Below are 15,594 nucleotides of genomic sequence, written 5' to 3'. Positions count from 1 at the left end.
CCGCAGAGCCGGTCCGGCGCTGGGGGTCCCCCCATGCCCCCCGGGCCCCCCTGAAGCCGCGCTGCCGCCCGGGCGTGGGGCTCCGGGGCCGCACTGGGGGTGCAAGCTGCCCACGCCGCCCACGGCAGGGTTTGGCGTGTACATCCCTGGCTCTCCCCACGGCCCCGTCAAACACCGTTCCCGGGGCGAGCCCACCTCCCGCCGCCTAGCGCCCTCCCCTCGGGGGGCCCGTCCCCCCCGCCCCGGGGCTGCCCCGGCCCGTGCCTGCCCGGGGGGCCGGGGGGGGGGGGGGGGCGGCGGAGCGGGGCGGGGAGGGGCGGGAACGGGGGAGGGCTCGGCCGGCTCCGGTGCCCCGGCCCGGCCAACCCGCGGCCGCCGGGGCTGAGCCATAAAAGCGCCGGGAGCCACCGGGGCCGCGGCTCCAGCTGGCCGCAGCCGTGCCCGGCGCGCCTCGGGGTGGGCAGCCCGGCTGGCCCCCCCCCCGCCCTCCTGCCGCCCGGCCCCCCCCAGCCCCAGGGACCGCGCCGGGCCCCCTCCCCGCCCGCCGCCCCCAAGATGCTGTTTTGGCACACGCAGCCGGAGCACTACAACCAGCACTCGACCGGCAGCTACCTGCGGTGAGTCCCCGGCCGCCCCGGGCAGCGTGAAGCCCCCGGGGGTGCCCGGCGCCCTCGGCACGGGTGTTGGGTGGGAGAGGTTGTCCTCCATCCCCAGCACCGCCCGCTCGCTGGGCTGCCCGGGCAGTACCCGGCGGTACCCGCCGCCCGCATCGCCCGGGGTTAGCGCTCCTACCTCGTTCTGAGAGATGGGCACTCTTTTTTTTCTTTTTTTCCTTCTTTTTTTTTTTTTTTTTTTTTAGCGCCTAGTTACACAACTATCTGCAATTTTGCTTTATTGCTTTTGCCGGCTTCCCTCTTCTCAGGGGCTTAAGTAGCGCAGTTCAAAGGGAGGAGGTGTGACAGTTGCAAAGCACTGTCAAAAGTCTGTGGAAAACGTCTGTTGGCAAATTAAGAGGGCATCCAGTTTTCTCAGGATGGGATTTCTTTCTCTTCTTTTTGGAACGATGGGTGAAAAGCTCAGAATTTCACTTTCTGAGCTTGTCTAAACCAGCTTTTTCCTGCCTCCACGCAGTTGTGTTTAATTAAATGTGCCTAATTTAAGCACAAGGGCTGCTAAACAATAGTCTGTAATATGTGTAGCACAAACCCGTATTTCCTCCCTCCAAAAGACAACAAAGCAGACAACTTTGGGAATTTCCTTTCTGCTGGGTGCTTATGAATTATTTCTTTTCTGAATATGTAAAGCTGAGCTCTCAGCTGGTGTCAATTGCTGCTGTTCTGCTGAAGTGAGATTTTGCTGAATTGCAGCAGTGGAGAACCTGGCTGGGGCCCAAGAGCCTTGCTTTCAAAATGTACCCCCCAAATAACCACTGTTGAAAGAACATTGAGTTTGTCTGGTGAAGCACTTTGAACGCAGATAATACTTCCCTTTCAAGGTGACACGCAGTCTTAACTACTTCTGCTCTCTATCAGTGTATTTGCAAAGGAATTTTTTTTTTACTAAATAATTATTTCCTGTTATCAATTTATACAGTACTGTGAGATTCTTGCTTTCTGGCAGCTTCTCCACTTCTTCATACAAGGTTCTTCACCTCCTCCCTCTATCCCAGTAAGTCTGTTTTAGCAACATGTATGCAGCAAAAGTCTTGTTCTCTCTTGCTTTGTGCTTGCAAACCTGATTAGTTTAGGACAGTGAGAACAGTAGTAGCAGAGGAGCATCAGCATTGGTACTTGTGCATACTGTCTCTGTATTAGAGAGCATTTATGGTGCTCAGGCTGCTTCATTAACACCATGGATTTGTAGCACGTGTGCTGCAAGATCATCAAGTCTGGGCCAGGCTTGAGCCCGCTATTCAAATTCTTTTTAATTGGCCAGAAAACACATTAGATCATTTTTGCTGGCTTGATGCTAGCTGGGGGGATAAAGGATACCTGATCTGGCAAGGAGGCTGCTAGTATGAAGGTAACCTGTCAGTGTTTTAGGAACAAACTTCAGCTTTAGTGAGTATCTACCACTGTGACCGTGGTGTTTTTGATCCGGGACTAAAAGCCCTAAAACTAGTTTTATGGCAGCAATGGCCTCAGGTGTTTCAGGGAAGGTCAGCTGAATAAAACCCTTGTTTTTTGTAGGGACCTCTAATTCTGGCCAATTCACTCTCCATGGGAATGTGTCAAGACATGCGTTTCTAGGGGGGCATTTTTCTGCTGAGCGCTGCCTTTCTGAAGGCTCTCCGTACCCACTTGAAGCAACTTTACAGTGGAAGCTGAAATAGTACAATCCTTGAAGTAGCTGTAGAAAAGTTTGCATCAATTATACTTTGCAGAGTTCAAAGGCTTTGTGTGTATCTGAGACATCTGTGTAAATTCTGCTGTACCTCAGTGGTACTTGTAGTTATATTAAGACAATGCTACAGAAAAATCCTTGTAAATCTTTATTCATTTTTATGGAAACCTGGTATGTGTTTTACTCTCTGTTCTGCTAGGTGACTGAACTCTCAAATAACTTTCTCCCTTTCCAGGTAAGCAAACTAACTGTTGGCTAAGACCAGAACTGTAAAGCTTTAGCATAAATGTGAAACTTGGGAGAGTTTTAAGGGTTTCCCTCCTTTTTTTAAGGATGGGAACTGTTGTAAAAGCCTGCTTTTTTCCAAAACTTGATTTGCAACTCTTGAGTGAAGAGAGTTGAACAAATATTGTGATGGCTTATATACCTATAGCTTAGAAAGTCTTTTAAGCCTTGATCTGTTGCTCACATCCTTCTAAGTTCCAAACACTTTTAATAAGGCAAAATGTTTTAGAAGGGCTTGATCCAACGCCACGGATACCACTGGCCATTAGTTCAAATGCTATAGGAAGAAAAACGTGATAAACTTGTGTGGCTTCATCAGTGCTTCAATATGGTAAAGATTTCCAGAAACCAAATCATGGATTCCTCCATGCTTAGTCTTCAGTGATCAGACAGCAGTTCCAGCAAGCGTAGGGGTGTTAAGAGCCTGATGTGAAATACAGTATTTGAATTTCGACTTCCCCTTGCCTAAATTTCTCAACAGTTTCAGGTGAATAGGTGTACAAATTCCTCACCCTTAACTGTTAAACCTGGGCTGGATTTTGCACGCTGTTTTCTGCAGAACTGCTGAAGCTTTCGGGCTTCAGAGTTTTTGACCTGTTCTCATCCATAAAGCAACATGCATTCCAATAGCATTTTGCAGACAAGCACGTTAAGAGCAAATGTTGGCATCCGGGGTGAGTGAGATGACTCTGTGGAGCAGTATCAGACCCTGCATGTGTGTGGAGCAATGCTATCTGTTGCAGAAATCTACTGCAGGCATTTCTGTCACTTCATTACTGTAGTAAATCATGATCACGCAGGGAAAACAACCCCCTCTCTATGGCTGCAGTTAGGCAAGAGCTGTGATTATGTCAGTAATGCCAGTAGGCAAATGGGGCTGGATGCCTTCGAGTTGGTGATAACATGGAGGGGGTGGGATTGGAATAGAGAAAGGAAACAGAGGTGGGTGTTTCTTTTCTCCTGTGTGTATCTGAAACGGCACAGTTTGCTCTCTGGCTTTATTTTGCCATAAATAGGAGTACCTGTGTTTGAACCACACACTTCAGCAGTTTGCTATAAACTGCTGCACCGTTTCACTCATGACCTGGGTAGCCTTCAAGGCTGTGGGTGCTACAAGTGAACACAGGGTGGATCATTAACTGAACAGACAAGGAAAAAATTCTTAATGCTCTTTCCATAGGGAGCATGCCTGTACATGCTGGCATGTTCCTGAACAGTTTTTCTTAAAGCTTTTTGTGTATGGGATTACTGAAAGGAGCAGAACTGCAGCCTCTGTAATGGGAATCTCAAGTCTTCACACATCTGGAGGAAATGGAGGAGAAAAGAATCACTTCTTATTCTGAACTGTCTCTGTGTTCAACATAATCCTCCTAATTTGGAAGGATATTAATGTCTTAAGTAGGCAGACACAATGATCAGAAATGTTAGCGACATGGGAAAGGCTAATGTGGTTCTTCAGTATCAGACGTGCAGTCTGATAAGGACGCTTATTCCTGACATCTCATTTTGTACTAATCATTCTGTTGTGCTCTCAGCCTTGCTAATACCCATTCTGCTTGGGGATTAGTGTGGGCTGAGATTAGTCTGACACTAAATCAGCAGGCAGGTCAGCACGAACATCTTGTAAAGGAGCAAGAACTGGGACTGTGTGCGGGTCCTAGTGAAGCTGCTCCTGAGCACCTGTGGGTGCATTTATGAAGGTAGCCCAATGCTAACTTAAGAGCTATATGATTCCTTGGGACCAGGTTTATTAGAGTGCAAGGAGACGTTATGAGTCAATTAATCCAGCAGTTCATGCCACCACTTACCTGAATGTCTCCTTTTTACACCAGAGCTGTATCTACTCCTCACCCTTGGCTGCTACTTGTAGCCATTTTACTAATCTGACATTCAGCTGTCAAAATAAAGTGCCCTTTCTTGCCTTTTTTTTCTGAAAGGCTTTTGTCTGAGAACCCAAGAACTCTTAAACAAATGTGCTTCCACAAGGATGAAGAATCTATTTTTGAGAATTTTTTTCCTTATCAGGAAGGCTCCTTAACTGAAAAGTAAATCTGATTTATGTTTTAAAAACATAAATTAATTCTCAGAAATATTCTGTTTTGCTAATGCTGTGTTCTTTTGTGTCCAGTGCTAACATCCTAGAGGCAGAAGTTGCCTTATTACATTATACAGGCCAACTTCTTTCTTTTTTTAGCCATCATAACTCAGTGTTTCTCCAGAGACCATCTCCATGATCTCAGAGCATGAGAATCAGTGCAGATTGAGGCTTGGATATTCCGTAAAGTCTTTGTAACTAAATGTGTGTGAATTGTATGTTGCAGAGATGTCCTTGCACTGCCGATCTTCAAGCAGGAAGAACCGCAGCTGTCTCCTGAGAACGATGCCAAACTGCCACCCTTTCAGTACGTCCTCTGCACAGCCACGTCACCTGCTGTGAAACTGCACGAAGAAACCCTGACCTACCTCAACCAAGGTAGGGTTTGTACTGCACTGAAGGAGGGCATGTTTCCTGGGAACAATTAATGAGAAAGAGATTTAATCTCATATTTGTGCCTTACCGGGAGGGCAGCGGGATGGGAAAAAGAGGGGTAGAGATGGGGAGGGGGATGGAGGAAAGGAGGAATATTTAAATTTTCACATTTACATACCAGATTGTCAACTGATATAAAATAATGAAGTACCACTGATTTAACTGTTGACTTAAAGCAGCATTATAGCATGCACAGTTCCCTGTGGCTAGGTACTGGCTTGACCTCAGACAACTTAAACTGCAGCCTCCTACCTTCATCTTAAAAGGCCAGGTTAATTAGGCACGTTGGCAAACTTTGGGTTGGGGAGGGCTCTTAACATTGCAAGTCCCCAAGCGCTGCTGGAGGGCCTTGCCAGAGGATGAGTTAGCAGGTATCCAGGGGCTCCTCGGTGGTCTGGGCAGAGTGTGACATTGCTCCCACTGGCTGGGTGACACGGCTCTGCTCAGTCCCTAACTTGACAAGTTGCTGAGGTTCAGTGCAGCAAGGTCCTCTATAAGTGACCTCAGGCGAATTTTTACTCCTGGATAAACAAGAACTGTGTGTTTCTCTAGGCTTTTTTTTCCCCCCTTTGGCAGAATTTGTGCAGACACATCTGTGGCTGGAGTTTGGCTGTCACTTCGCAGCACCTCCTGTGTGTGGATCCCGGGGGATCAGACCTCTCCAGGCACAGTTTATGCTAAAACTTACTACACTTGTTTTCTGCCAGGCTGCAAACAAGGGCATTAGCCTAGCAACAAGCTGAAGGCTGTCTGCCCTGTTACTGAGATCCTGTCCTGCTTCAGGGCACTGCCCCAGCTCTTTAAGCTTTGTGCACTGAGCATGAAGCTCGCTCGGGTGCCTCTCTGGCTAGGTTTCTCTCAATGCTTGTACAATGCAGAGCCCTGACCTCCCTTGGACTCTGACCTTAGGTGCAGCTGGCTGCTGGAGCTGTGTTGCTAGCTGGTAGACCCACGGAGCCTCCATAGAAAGATCAGCCAAGTGCTGCAGGTTCTACCTAAGGAGCCAGATCTTTCCTGTCACATAAGCTGGCACTGTGCTGTCTCCCAGGATCAAAAGATGCTTGAGATTTGGGACTGTCTTCCCAGTTTATCCATCTAAACACAGCAGACCCCAGGAGGTGATATGGGGTACATCAAGGGTGAGATGGAGATGAATTTTCCTGTGATTTTTCTGTCATGAAAAGCAGTTGATGGCCAAATATTTTAGCATACATGAGTCAGTGCCTGCTTTTTTACCTTGGTAGGGGAAAAGTTAGACAACTTTTTACACAATACCATGAGTTTTAAAAAAAACTGTGTGACTAGAGCAGTCTACGTTTTCCTATGCAAAGTAAGACTGTTACTGCCTTTGCAGATAGACCATGTTGTGTTAGGCTTTCTCCTGCTTATTATTGCAAGGAGTTGTCTCCTGCTCCATCTTGACACAGTACTGACCTGTTTCCTTGGCAGACCACCAGTTCTTGGATATCTTCTGCATCTGCCCTTCATCTCTCAAGGGGGAGGGTGGGATGTGTCCTTGCAGAAGGACCCTGGAGAGCATGAGGCTGGACAGGCCTGGAGGAACAAAGCAGGGATGAGGCTGGCGGGAGCTGTGCAGTGGGACAGCTGGGAAGGGGCTGGGGGAAGAAGTGGACATTCCTTAGTGCTGTTGGCTTGCCACAGTGGATGGAAACAACACCTTTTCCGGGAGGGTCTTTGGGGTGATTAGTGGTAAAAAGGGGTGCATCTCCTGACATTTGAATGGCTCACTGCTTTCTGTTCCTCTTGGCAGGAACTTCGCATCTGCCTGCCACCTTCTTGGGAGCATCCTCACCTCATTTAAGCTCCCAAGCAATTTGTCTTCCTCCTTACGCTGATATGCTCTGGGTTTCTTGAAAAACCTCTCGAAATTCAAGGCTCTCTGTATGTAGATGGATTTTTTTTTTTTCTTGAGATCTTGCAATGTACCTATTTTAAAAGCCATTCTGTTCCACTCCAGCAGGTTGCTTCAGAGTCCACACCATTGGCTGCACTCTCGCTCCCAGCATTGACCCTTTCCGGTAGCAAGGGCAGGCCTTGACTGTAAATTTGTCTGACATGTAGTCTACCTTGATACTAAGTCCCTTAGGCCAAAATCCCTTGCCTGTGCTAGTTAGGAAAAAGGGATTGGAGTCTGCTCTCATGTGGATATGAGCTGCTGTGAGAAGCTTGTGGGTTCATTGAAGGTAACTATAGATTTGGTGGGATATCAGTGAGGACACTGGCTGGGGTTAAAAAGAGATGAGGATTTGTCTTTCAATTCCAGGACAAAGAATCAATTTGAATTGGCAGGTAACCTCCCATTTCACTTAGAGGTTTCTGTTTAGGAACTTCTGCATAAAAGACTATTCAGTCTTTTTCGTGACATCTATGTCAAAAGCATGTTCCTCATGCATTGACCTTCTGGAATAAAAAAAAGGAGGTGTGTCTGTTTAAAAGCAAAAATTAAAGTGCTTGAGTCAAATTTTCTTCTCCTTTCAGGAACACTTCTCTGTGGGAACCACTTTTGATTCTTGAGCAGATTCTATAGTTTCCCAGCAGGTACCTGTTGTGTAGGTATTTTCCCATCCCTTCTCCAAAACCAGAGGAGGGTGCTGCAACTCTTTACTTTGACCTGCTCAACACAAGCCAGGGAATCCCACCCAGGCACTGCCACACTGATCTCAATTGTCCTGCCTGAGCTAGAGCTAAGTGCAAGTTAAAGGCTCTGACAGAAAATTAATGGGATTAATAGAATTATGTTGTATGAGCACGAGGAGGTCTGTGAAGGGGACCTTGAGGCAGCCCGGGTCTCGAGCCAGTACTCACGGCATAGCAGAAGAGCTAAATGACTTCAGAGCACTGACACAGCTGCAGTGCCATAGCCATCTCATGAAGCAATTTAGACCATTCCCTACACCTTATTGCCTTATGTTGACTGTAAGCAAAGGGACGCCTCTTGCACCTTACCCTCTTTCTGTGCTTATCATGGTCTGGCCAAACACTGTTACATAAAACTTCCCTTCTTCCTTGTATGCTTGAGTTTTGTGATAGATTACTTTAGCAAATGGGTAACTTCGTTAATGGATGTTCCTCCACCCTGTCTGTGCTGGTGAGAGTGTTAGTCATAGCTGACTTCCTAGTAAGGCAGATACAAAGACACAGTGGCTGTCCCAGCTCCAACAAGTAATTCACATCCAGTGTGGTTACCTACCCAAATTGTGAGGACTGCGTTTGGGGTTTTCTGCTTGCTGGGTGACTCTTGCCACTTGCTGTCCAAACGTTCCTTCCTGACTTGAGCTCTTCACCACTCAGTAACTGACCTTGTGTCACTGTGAAGCAGCTCTGCTCCTTGCCCTGAAACACTCCACATGTGACTGGTTCAATGGTGGTTGGTGAGTGGACCAGCTCAGGAGATAGTCCATGTGCAGAACTGGATAGAAGAAAGGTCAGATCTGACAGATCTATGGAGTGGGGAAAGCTGGAATAACTGGGTAGTAAATTGAAGGCTAAGTTGCATACCAGAAATAGAAGAGGAACTGGTGGAGAGATTCAGGTGAGATCTGAGTGAGTTTCATATGGGCTAGGAAGAAGGGCTGTCCAGTGGCTGTGTTTGTGTACAAACAGGAGAGGGATGGGAGAGGGCTCCAGGCTTGTGGAGCATAATGACTTCTCATGAGCCTTGCTTCTTGTGGGATAGACCCAGAGAGATGGTCAGCAGCATTGAGGAGGAAGAGGTCTTTGGCCTGGGCTCTCCACAAGGGTGAGGGAGGAAGCTGAGAGGACTCCAGAGCTGTAGACCAGTGTGTTCAGCAAGGGCAGGGGAAGCATTTGTGAGGGAGCATAAGGGAGTGAGCTTAGCTGTTGTGTTAAGTTGACTTGGGGACATTCGGCCGTGGCAGGCTCCCAAGCTTGTCTGCTCCAGTTTGAAACCATGAGTGCTTGCTGGCTGCAGCTCTAGAACCAGCCTGTAAATGAAGTAACTAGAGTCAAATCCTTAGCTTGGTTTCCAAAGACTGACTCACTACACTTGTCTTTCCCGATCTCTCCCCTCCTGCCTTCCCACATTCCTTGGGAAACTGGAGCCAGCGCCCTGCTAGCCCAAATTGAACATGATCTTAGTTTGCTAATCCTTAGGGCAGTTCCTACATTAAGGGATCTTTACTGGACCTTAGGAGGATTACTCATCTGATGGTACAAAATATACACTTATTAGTATGGTGTCTTAACACCACTCCACCTTCAGTCCATGAAACTGGTAAAGGTGCTGTCCTCACATTAGGAGCTGCTGCTGGCGTTGCTCCTTTGGTCAGGGGTTGCATCTGTCAACAGAGCTACACTGTTCAGAAGTCTGCAGCACAAATATCGCCTAACATTTTTGGAACTAGCCCGCCTTTTAGCACTATTTCAGTGTCTCTTGTGGATAGGGATTTTCAGACAAACAATCAACCAGCAACCATATTACAAACCACCGCTTTAGCAAGAGGGCTTGATGCAGTTACATATTCCATGGTCTGCAGTCATATGGGGTGTGGTTTGACCATGGCTGGTTGAAACTAGTTTCAAACATGGACAGAAATGGGAGCAATGAAGGTGGTTCCAGAAATTGCACCAGGAGGAATGCGGAGGAAACAAGCACTGTACAGTAGATCTGAATGCTAATAAATGTGAGGAAGTAAAAATCATTCCTTTAAAAAACAAAACAAAAAGCCAAAAAACACAAAAACCTGAAAGTCATTGCCCAAGGGAATCAGCTTGTAGTGCCAGAACCACATGTGGACTGTGAGCTATTCAAGTCATGATTTTGTTTCATGACCAGCATTGGGTTGGCTCAGAGCCTCAGATCTAAATTACTCCAAATAGAGGGTGGTTAAGGTTGATGGCAGAGGGTCACTGAGAGCAGGCTGTGTGACAAATCCAGCCCTGTCCCCCAGTGGTACTTCAGAGTAACTGGCCATCACCGCCTTTAAAGTTTTCCTCGTCTCCGTTCAGCTCTCCAGATCTGCGGTATGGGACTTGTGGTTCTTGGCCATGTGAGGATTTTAGTATACAGCTGGTTAGGGTTAGGAAGGCTGGCCATCTCTGCTTTACGGTGTCTTCCAGGAGTCATCTTTATTGCCAGTCCTAGACAGTTCAGAAAACAAACAAGCCAAAAACCCAAACCACGAGAGAAAACCACTAGCATCTGAGAAGACCTGTGATGATATTGGGAGCGTTGCTGTGGAGGTGCATAAGTAACAGATGCCTCATAAAACTAAAGATGGACTTAGTTTGAGTCTGGGTCACACCTAAATGAAAGCCCCAAGTTTCAAACCTCAGGTGCAAAGGCATGTATCCAGGTTCAAGACGTGTGCATAAACTGGTATGCTTTAAACTGTGCTGCGTTTAAAATCTGCTGGGTGTTGTCCTGCCTCAGCTCACTGTCTGGTTTCTCCAAAGAAAGGTGCAGAAAGCACTGGCCAATGAGCAGCTGAAGAGGACACCTTGAAGCCAATTACTAATTGCTTGGGTAGGAGATGAAATCGCTCACAACAGAAGGCAAAAGAGAACCTTTGCCTCCCTTAAAAAGTCTAAAGTTCAAATTCGGTTGTCTAATCTTCTACAGCCAGAGAACACAGTTTTAAACACTGAGATTTACAATAAATGAAAAAAGCTGTTTTGTATTGACGTTAACTCCTACGTAATTGAGTTTTTATGGGGTCACAACTGTCTGAATGTTTGTAGTTTTCCTGGAACAATTCTTTATTTGCCTAAATGAAGTGTAGAGAAGGCTGAGTGACCAGCTCCGCCTGGGTGTGCTTCTGGTTTAATTATAGTTCTGTTTGTGGGGATATTTTTGCTTTGTCCCATGCTAAGAACTGCCTCTTTTCCTAACAATCACTGCCATTACTGACCAGGGCCTGGGTATTTCAAGGAGCTCTGCTGCCGGTGGCCTCTCCCGTGTGAACATGCGCTCCACCCTTAGCCTGAGATCACAGGCACAACAATGACTTTGTGTCATTGAGACTGTGAATATCAGGTGCTCCCTGGTGGCTGCCCAGCTATGCATCCTTGATTCCTGATCATTGTGGGGTGCTGTACTGCTCCTTGACCCCTTTCCACTCTGTTCCTGGGTTTGGATAACTTAAAAAAATGGCTAACGAAGCTGGTTTGTCTTTCCCATTTCTGAGGCTGGCTACTTGGCGTTTTTGGTTCTTGCGGTGCACCTCTTCATCTTTGGAGAAGGAATTTGTCTCCTGCCTGACATTGAAGACAGCTCTGAGTAGGTTCTGGTGTCTCAGCTGAAGCCATTAATTGTGCTAGCAGCAATTTCCCCATATGTTTGGCAGCTCTATCTTCACTTGGCAGCCCAGGATAAACAACCCTGTCTCCAAACCACACCGTCCCTAAGCTCACTATGAATCTTGCTTCAGATGACAGGGCACCTCTGCATAAGTAGAGCATCTGACTTCTGTTGTCCCTAGGAAGCTAGAATCTCAGTTGTCTTTTAACCAAGAGGCTGTTTTCTATTCTTTCTGTAATCCTTTCTTCTGTTGCTAACATCTGGATGAAATTCAAATAGGATTGTGAACTTGCTGGATTGTAGCCTGTGCACAACTCCTACTGGAAGCCCCTAGACTGCATTTTGTTCTCCTGCTTCCATAAATCTTCAGTATCTGTGAAGGAAGGAAGTGCTCAGAAGTTCCTCTGAGCATAGTGAGAAGTAAGAGAATATCTGTAAGATTTTTTCCTTATATTCCATGTCACTTTTTTACTTTCCCCCATTATCCGTATCTACTTTGAGATTCCTGTAATTATGATAGTGAAATTTTTCCCTGTGATTTCACAGCATTTGATGTTTGTATCAATGTACCTATCAATCTATGAAGATGTGGAAATTTTCCAATTAGCTTTCTCTAATTTGCAGTGTCCTAAAAGATCACATTTTAGGTAGCAATAAGAAGCTCGAGAAATACTGTAGTTTTGACATGATTAGCTGTTTTTATAGGAGTAATATATGATACTTTTTTTTTTACAGAGGCTGGAAAAAACCACCTTTTTTTCCCCTTTGCTTCCTACGAAGCATTTATTATGTGTTCCTGAAACTAGACAGCAAGTACTTGAGCAGTGAGATTCCTCTTGGCCTAGCTTGGTGCCACATTTGTGACCGGTGTCAAAGGTACAGCCTGCTTTGATGCGATGGTTGCCAATCACATCTTCTCCCCTGCTCTGTAGTAGGCACTGACTGAGTAGCCACATGTGGCAGTGGGACTTGCTTTCTCCCAGTTTCTTACTGCAGAAACGTGGTGAAGGAAGTGACTTACCTGAGGGCATCTGAGGGAGCTGCTGGGTGGGGTCAGGAGTCGTACTCAGCTCTTCTGCATCCCTTTTCAGTACGCTCACCCGGGACCATTCTTCTTAGTTATCTGAAACTCAAGTAAATATTACACACAAAGCTACTCTTACAGAGCTATAAAACCTGTTGTCCAAATTGACTTAGAACAGGTTGAAACCAGAAAAAGCCTGTATTTTTTACTTACACAGAGGGGGCTGAGGTTTTCTGAGCTGGACAGATGTGACTAAGATAGTCCTGGGTGTTTCAAGTACATGCTAGAGAAGTGGAAATACAGGAAGAAATTATTTTCACAGGGCAGATATTTTTTCAGCTTTCCATCAGAAATCCATAATTTCTTCACTGATTAATTTGTATTAAAAATCAAAGTTTATACCATGGCTTGGATTAGGTGGGGTCCAACAAAGTGGACGAGGTCTATGCAAGAGAAGCCCAAGCACACACAGTGAACTTAGCAACTGGGAGTGTTTCTGTGTCTACTGGCTGGTTTTGTGTCCTTGATTCAAAGTTAGACTGTAGCGTTGGAGGAATTAAATGTACATCTCTCTCTTTTGAGTGGAAACCACTGTAAATGAGGAGTGTTTCTGTTAGTGCCTGTTAGCTATGAAGTGTCACCACTGTAAAATAGACCATCTTCAAAAGTCTGGGAAGAGTAGGGCTCAGCCAAATGTTCATACAGTAAACGAGCACTGAAATTTTCCTCCAGCAAACTTGGCTCCGAGGCATGTGTTTGGCTTTCCCACAAGAAAGAGGTAGGGAAAGAGAAAGGAGGGGACAAAGAAACACCCTCGAGTTGGGGGCAGATTGTAAAAGGAGGAAAAACATAGGAAGAGGCACGATGACAGTGAAGCTCTGTGGTGTGGTAGTAGAATTAGTAGTTGAATTGGTCTGCTGTGTTCCTGTAGTTTTGCTGCCCTGGTGGTAGTGGCAAGTAGGGCGGGTATCCTCAGTGTTGGACTCAGATGGGTACTGAAACAAGTGGAGCTAAGGTAGCTTTGCTGCAAAGGGAAACAGGCAGGAGGCAGGTGAAGTGCAAGACTGTGAATACTAAAGCAAGGCATGTGTAAATTGTAGTTCTCATTGCCACAGTATAAGCAAGTTCAGAAGGAGACCACACAAAAGAGGAGTTTGTGAGCATTGGTCGTGACTGGGCAGCTTGATATGGATACAATCTGGACACTGAATACCTGAAACTGGGAAGATATGGCCAGGAAAGGGCTGGCTGTATTCACCCTGCTCCATCTCTGGGTGCTTATAACTGGATGCCGTGTTGAAGATGAGATGTGGGGCAAGATGGACCCCGCAGCATCAGGGGCAACGTCAGGATGACTCTTGTGTTTCTTTTGCATTTCCTGGCCCGCAGTTGGTCTGCCTTTGCAGGATTTCCATGTTCCTAGCATAGTGGGAGCTTTCACGGTGGGCTATTGTGTAGCTAGTGAATTCATAATATCCACTGGATAAACATCTCCTACAGCATCTTGTCAAATGAGGCTGCAGTAAGTAACTGCAGAATATCCACTGCCATTTGTGGCCCGGGGAGGGAGGATTCTGCCCTTGCTCCTTGTCCTGCAGAGTGTCTGCACATGGAACACTTCAGCAAGTCTTGTGTTAAGTTTTATTTTTGCTTTTGTCTGGCTAAAAAGGTGTGGGCAATCAAGCATGCAAGTTCAGATGCCAGCTCTGTCACTCTTGCCTCTTTACCCTGGGGGTTCATTAATCTTTCTTGTCAGAAAAATCTTTGTGTGTGCCTGATGCCCTGAATAGTTGCATTTGGCTGTTTCAAAGGTGATCTTCCTGCCTGCTGGATGCGCTTTGGTTTGGGAGGATAAATGCTTTCTTTTTTTTTTCCTTCCCCTCCTTCTGCATGCTGCATTTAACTGTCAGCATTCCTTTGCCTTTATCTGTGCGCTATTTAGGATGTCCATATAAAGTTGCTAAATGGAATTTTTATTGGCCAGCTTGGCTTAATAATCAAACTGTTTCCAGGCTGGTTCTGTCTAGTGCTGTATGGATCCATTCTGAGAAAGAGGACTTGCAGTTGTTTTTTTTTTCTTTCCACAGACTTTTGTTGGGGATATTGCTTAGTCTAAGATTAGAGTTTAATTAATTGCTGGAAAGGCAAGCAGACTACTTGGCTAGATTAAGTAAGGCCTGAGTCATATTGGTCTGGAACATCAGCATCCTAATTGGAAATTAGTGTATTGTATCGGTGTATCGTGCAGAAAACCACAAAATGCGTAGTGCAAGTGGCCCTTGAAATGTAACACCAAAACAAAGAAAAGCAAGCAGGATATTGTGGTTGTGTAGCAAATAATCTTTGAACAAAATGTAACTTTGAGCTTGAAATAATGATAATCTTTTACAATCAGAAATTGCCTAAAATTCCTGATGGCTGACTAAATTCCAGCGATGGAAATCAGTTAAGCTGTTATGACTTGTACCTTTTGAGCGGGTGAAAGCGTTCCCATGTTGAACTAAATTTTTTTTCATCCATAGCAAATTGTTGACTTTCAGTTCTTTTGTCCCTACACTAAGTGGTCATGCCTGCATTTAATGTGCGTTAATTACCAAAGACAATAAAAGTTAAAAAAGTAAACAGTCTATAAATCCTGTTTAAGATAGATGCAATTGCCTTATGAATCACCAATCACTCTCTGGACCTGGGTGGTTACTACTTTGCTGGATACTACTCTTGCTGGTAAAGCAGAGTTGCTTAAACTCTAGCCTAGGAGGAGATTGCATAAATTTGCTGTTGCTTAGGGAATGTCTGTTCAAAATACGAATTACAGTGTATAATCACCCGCCCAGGTTTTTATTGGTGCCCCTGAAGCTTTCACTGAAGCTGGGAGACAAACTGTATCTCAGGAATTTACTGTGGTTTTCTAAATATTTATTATCGTTCTGTTCTCTGCCTGAGGTAGGGAAGAAGGGTTGTGGCAAGCTCTGTGCGAAGGAAGCACTGGTCGCGCAGGCAGGCAGGAGGCTGCTTCGGCCTCGGCTATGCTGGAGATTTGCTTGCAAAATGTCCTCTTCATTTCAGGTAGTGACAGAGATGCTTTAGGTGCCCTTGTATGTGTGTGTCCAATATTACAACATGACCAGAGAC

At 46.0% G+C, this 15,594-nt stretch overlaps 1 protein-coding gene across 2 annotated transcripts in view; it reads left to right on the top strand.

Moving 5' to 3' along the window:
- The first annotated feature begins 521 nt into the window (after window positions 1-521).
- The window catches only part of TFCP2L1 (transcription factor CP2 like 1), a 32,268-nt gene continuing 17,195 nt past the window's right edge, over window positions 522-15,594 (top strand). Inside the window, exons 1-2 of one of the 2 annotated variants that reach the window (XM_050900169.1) lie at window positions 522-617; window positions 4,950-5,101. In XM_050900169.1, the coding sequence (XP_050756126.1) occupies window positions 556-617; window positions 4,950-5,101 (214 nt within the window). In that variant the 5' untranslated portion in view covers window positions 522-555. Of the gene's footprint in view, window positions 618-4,599; window positions 4,674-4,949; window positions 5,102-15,594 lie in introns of those variants that run through there. The other variant, XM_050900170.1, reaches the window with a different exon arrangement.

Source organism: Gymnogyps californianus, chromosome 7 (assembly GCF_018139145.2).
Source record: "Gymnogyps californianus isolate 813 chromosome 7, ASM1813914v2, whole genome shotgun sequence".
Taxonomy (NCBI): domain Eukaryota; kingdom Metazoa; phylum Chordata; class Aves; order Accipitriformes; family Cathartidae; genus Gymnogyps; species Gymnogyps californianus.
This window is presented reverse-complemented; position numbering and strand designations above follow the sequence as displayed.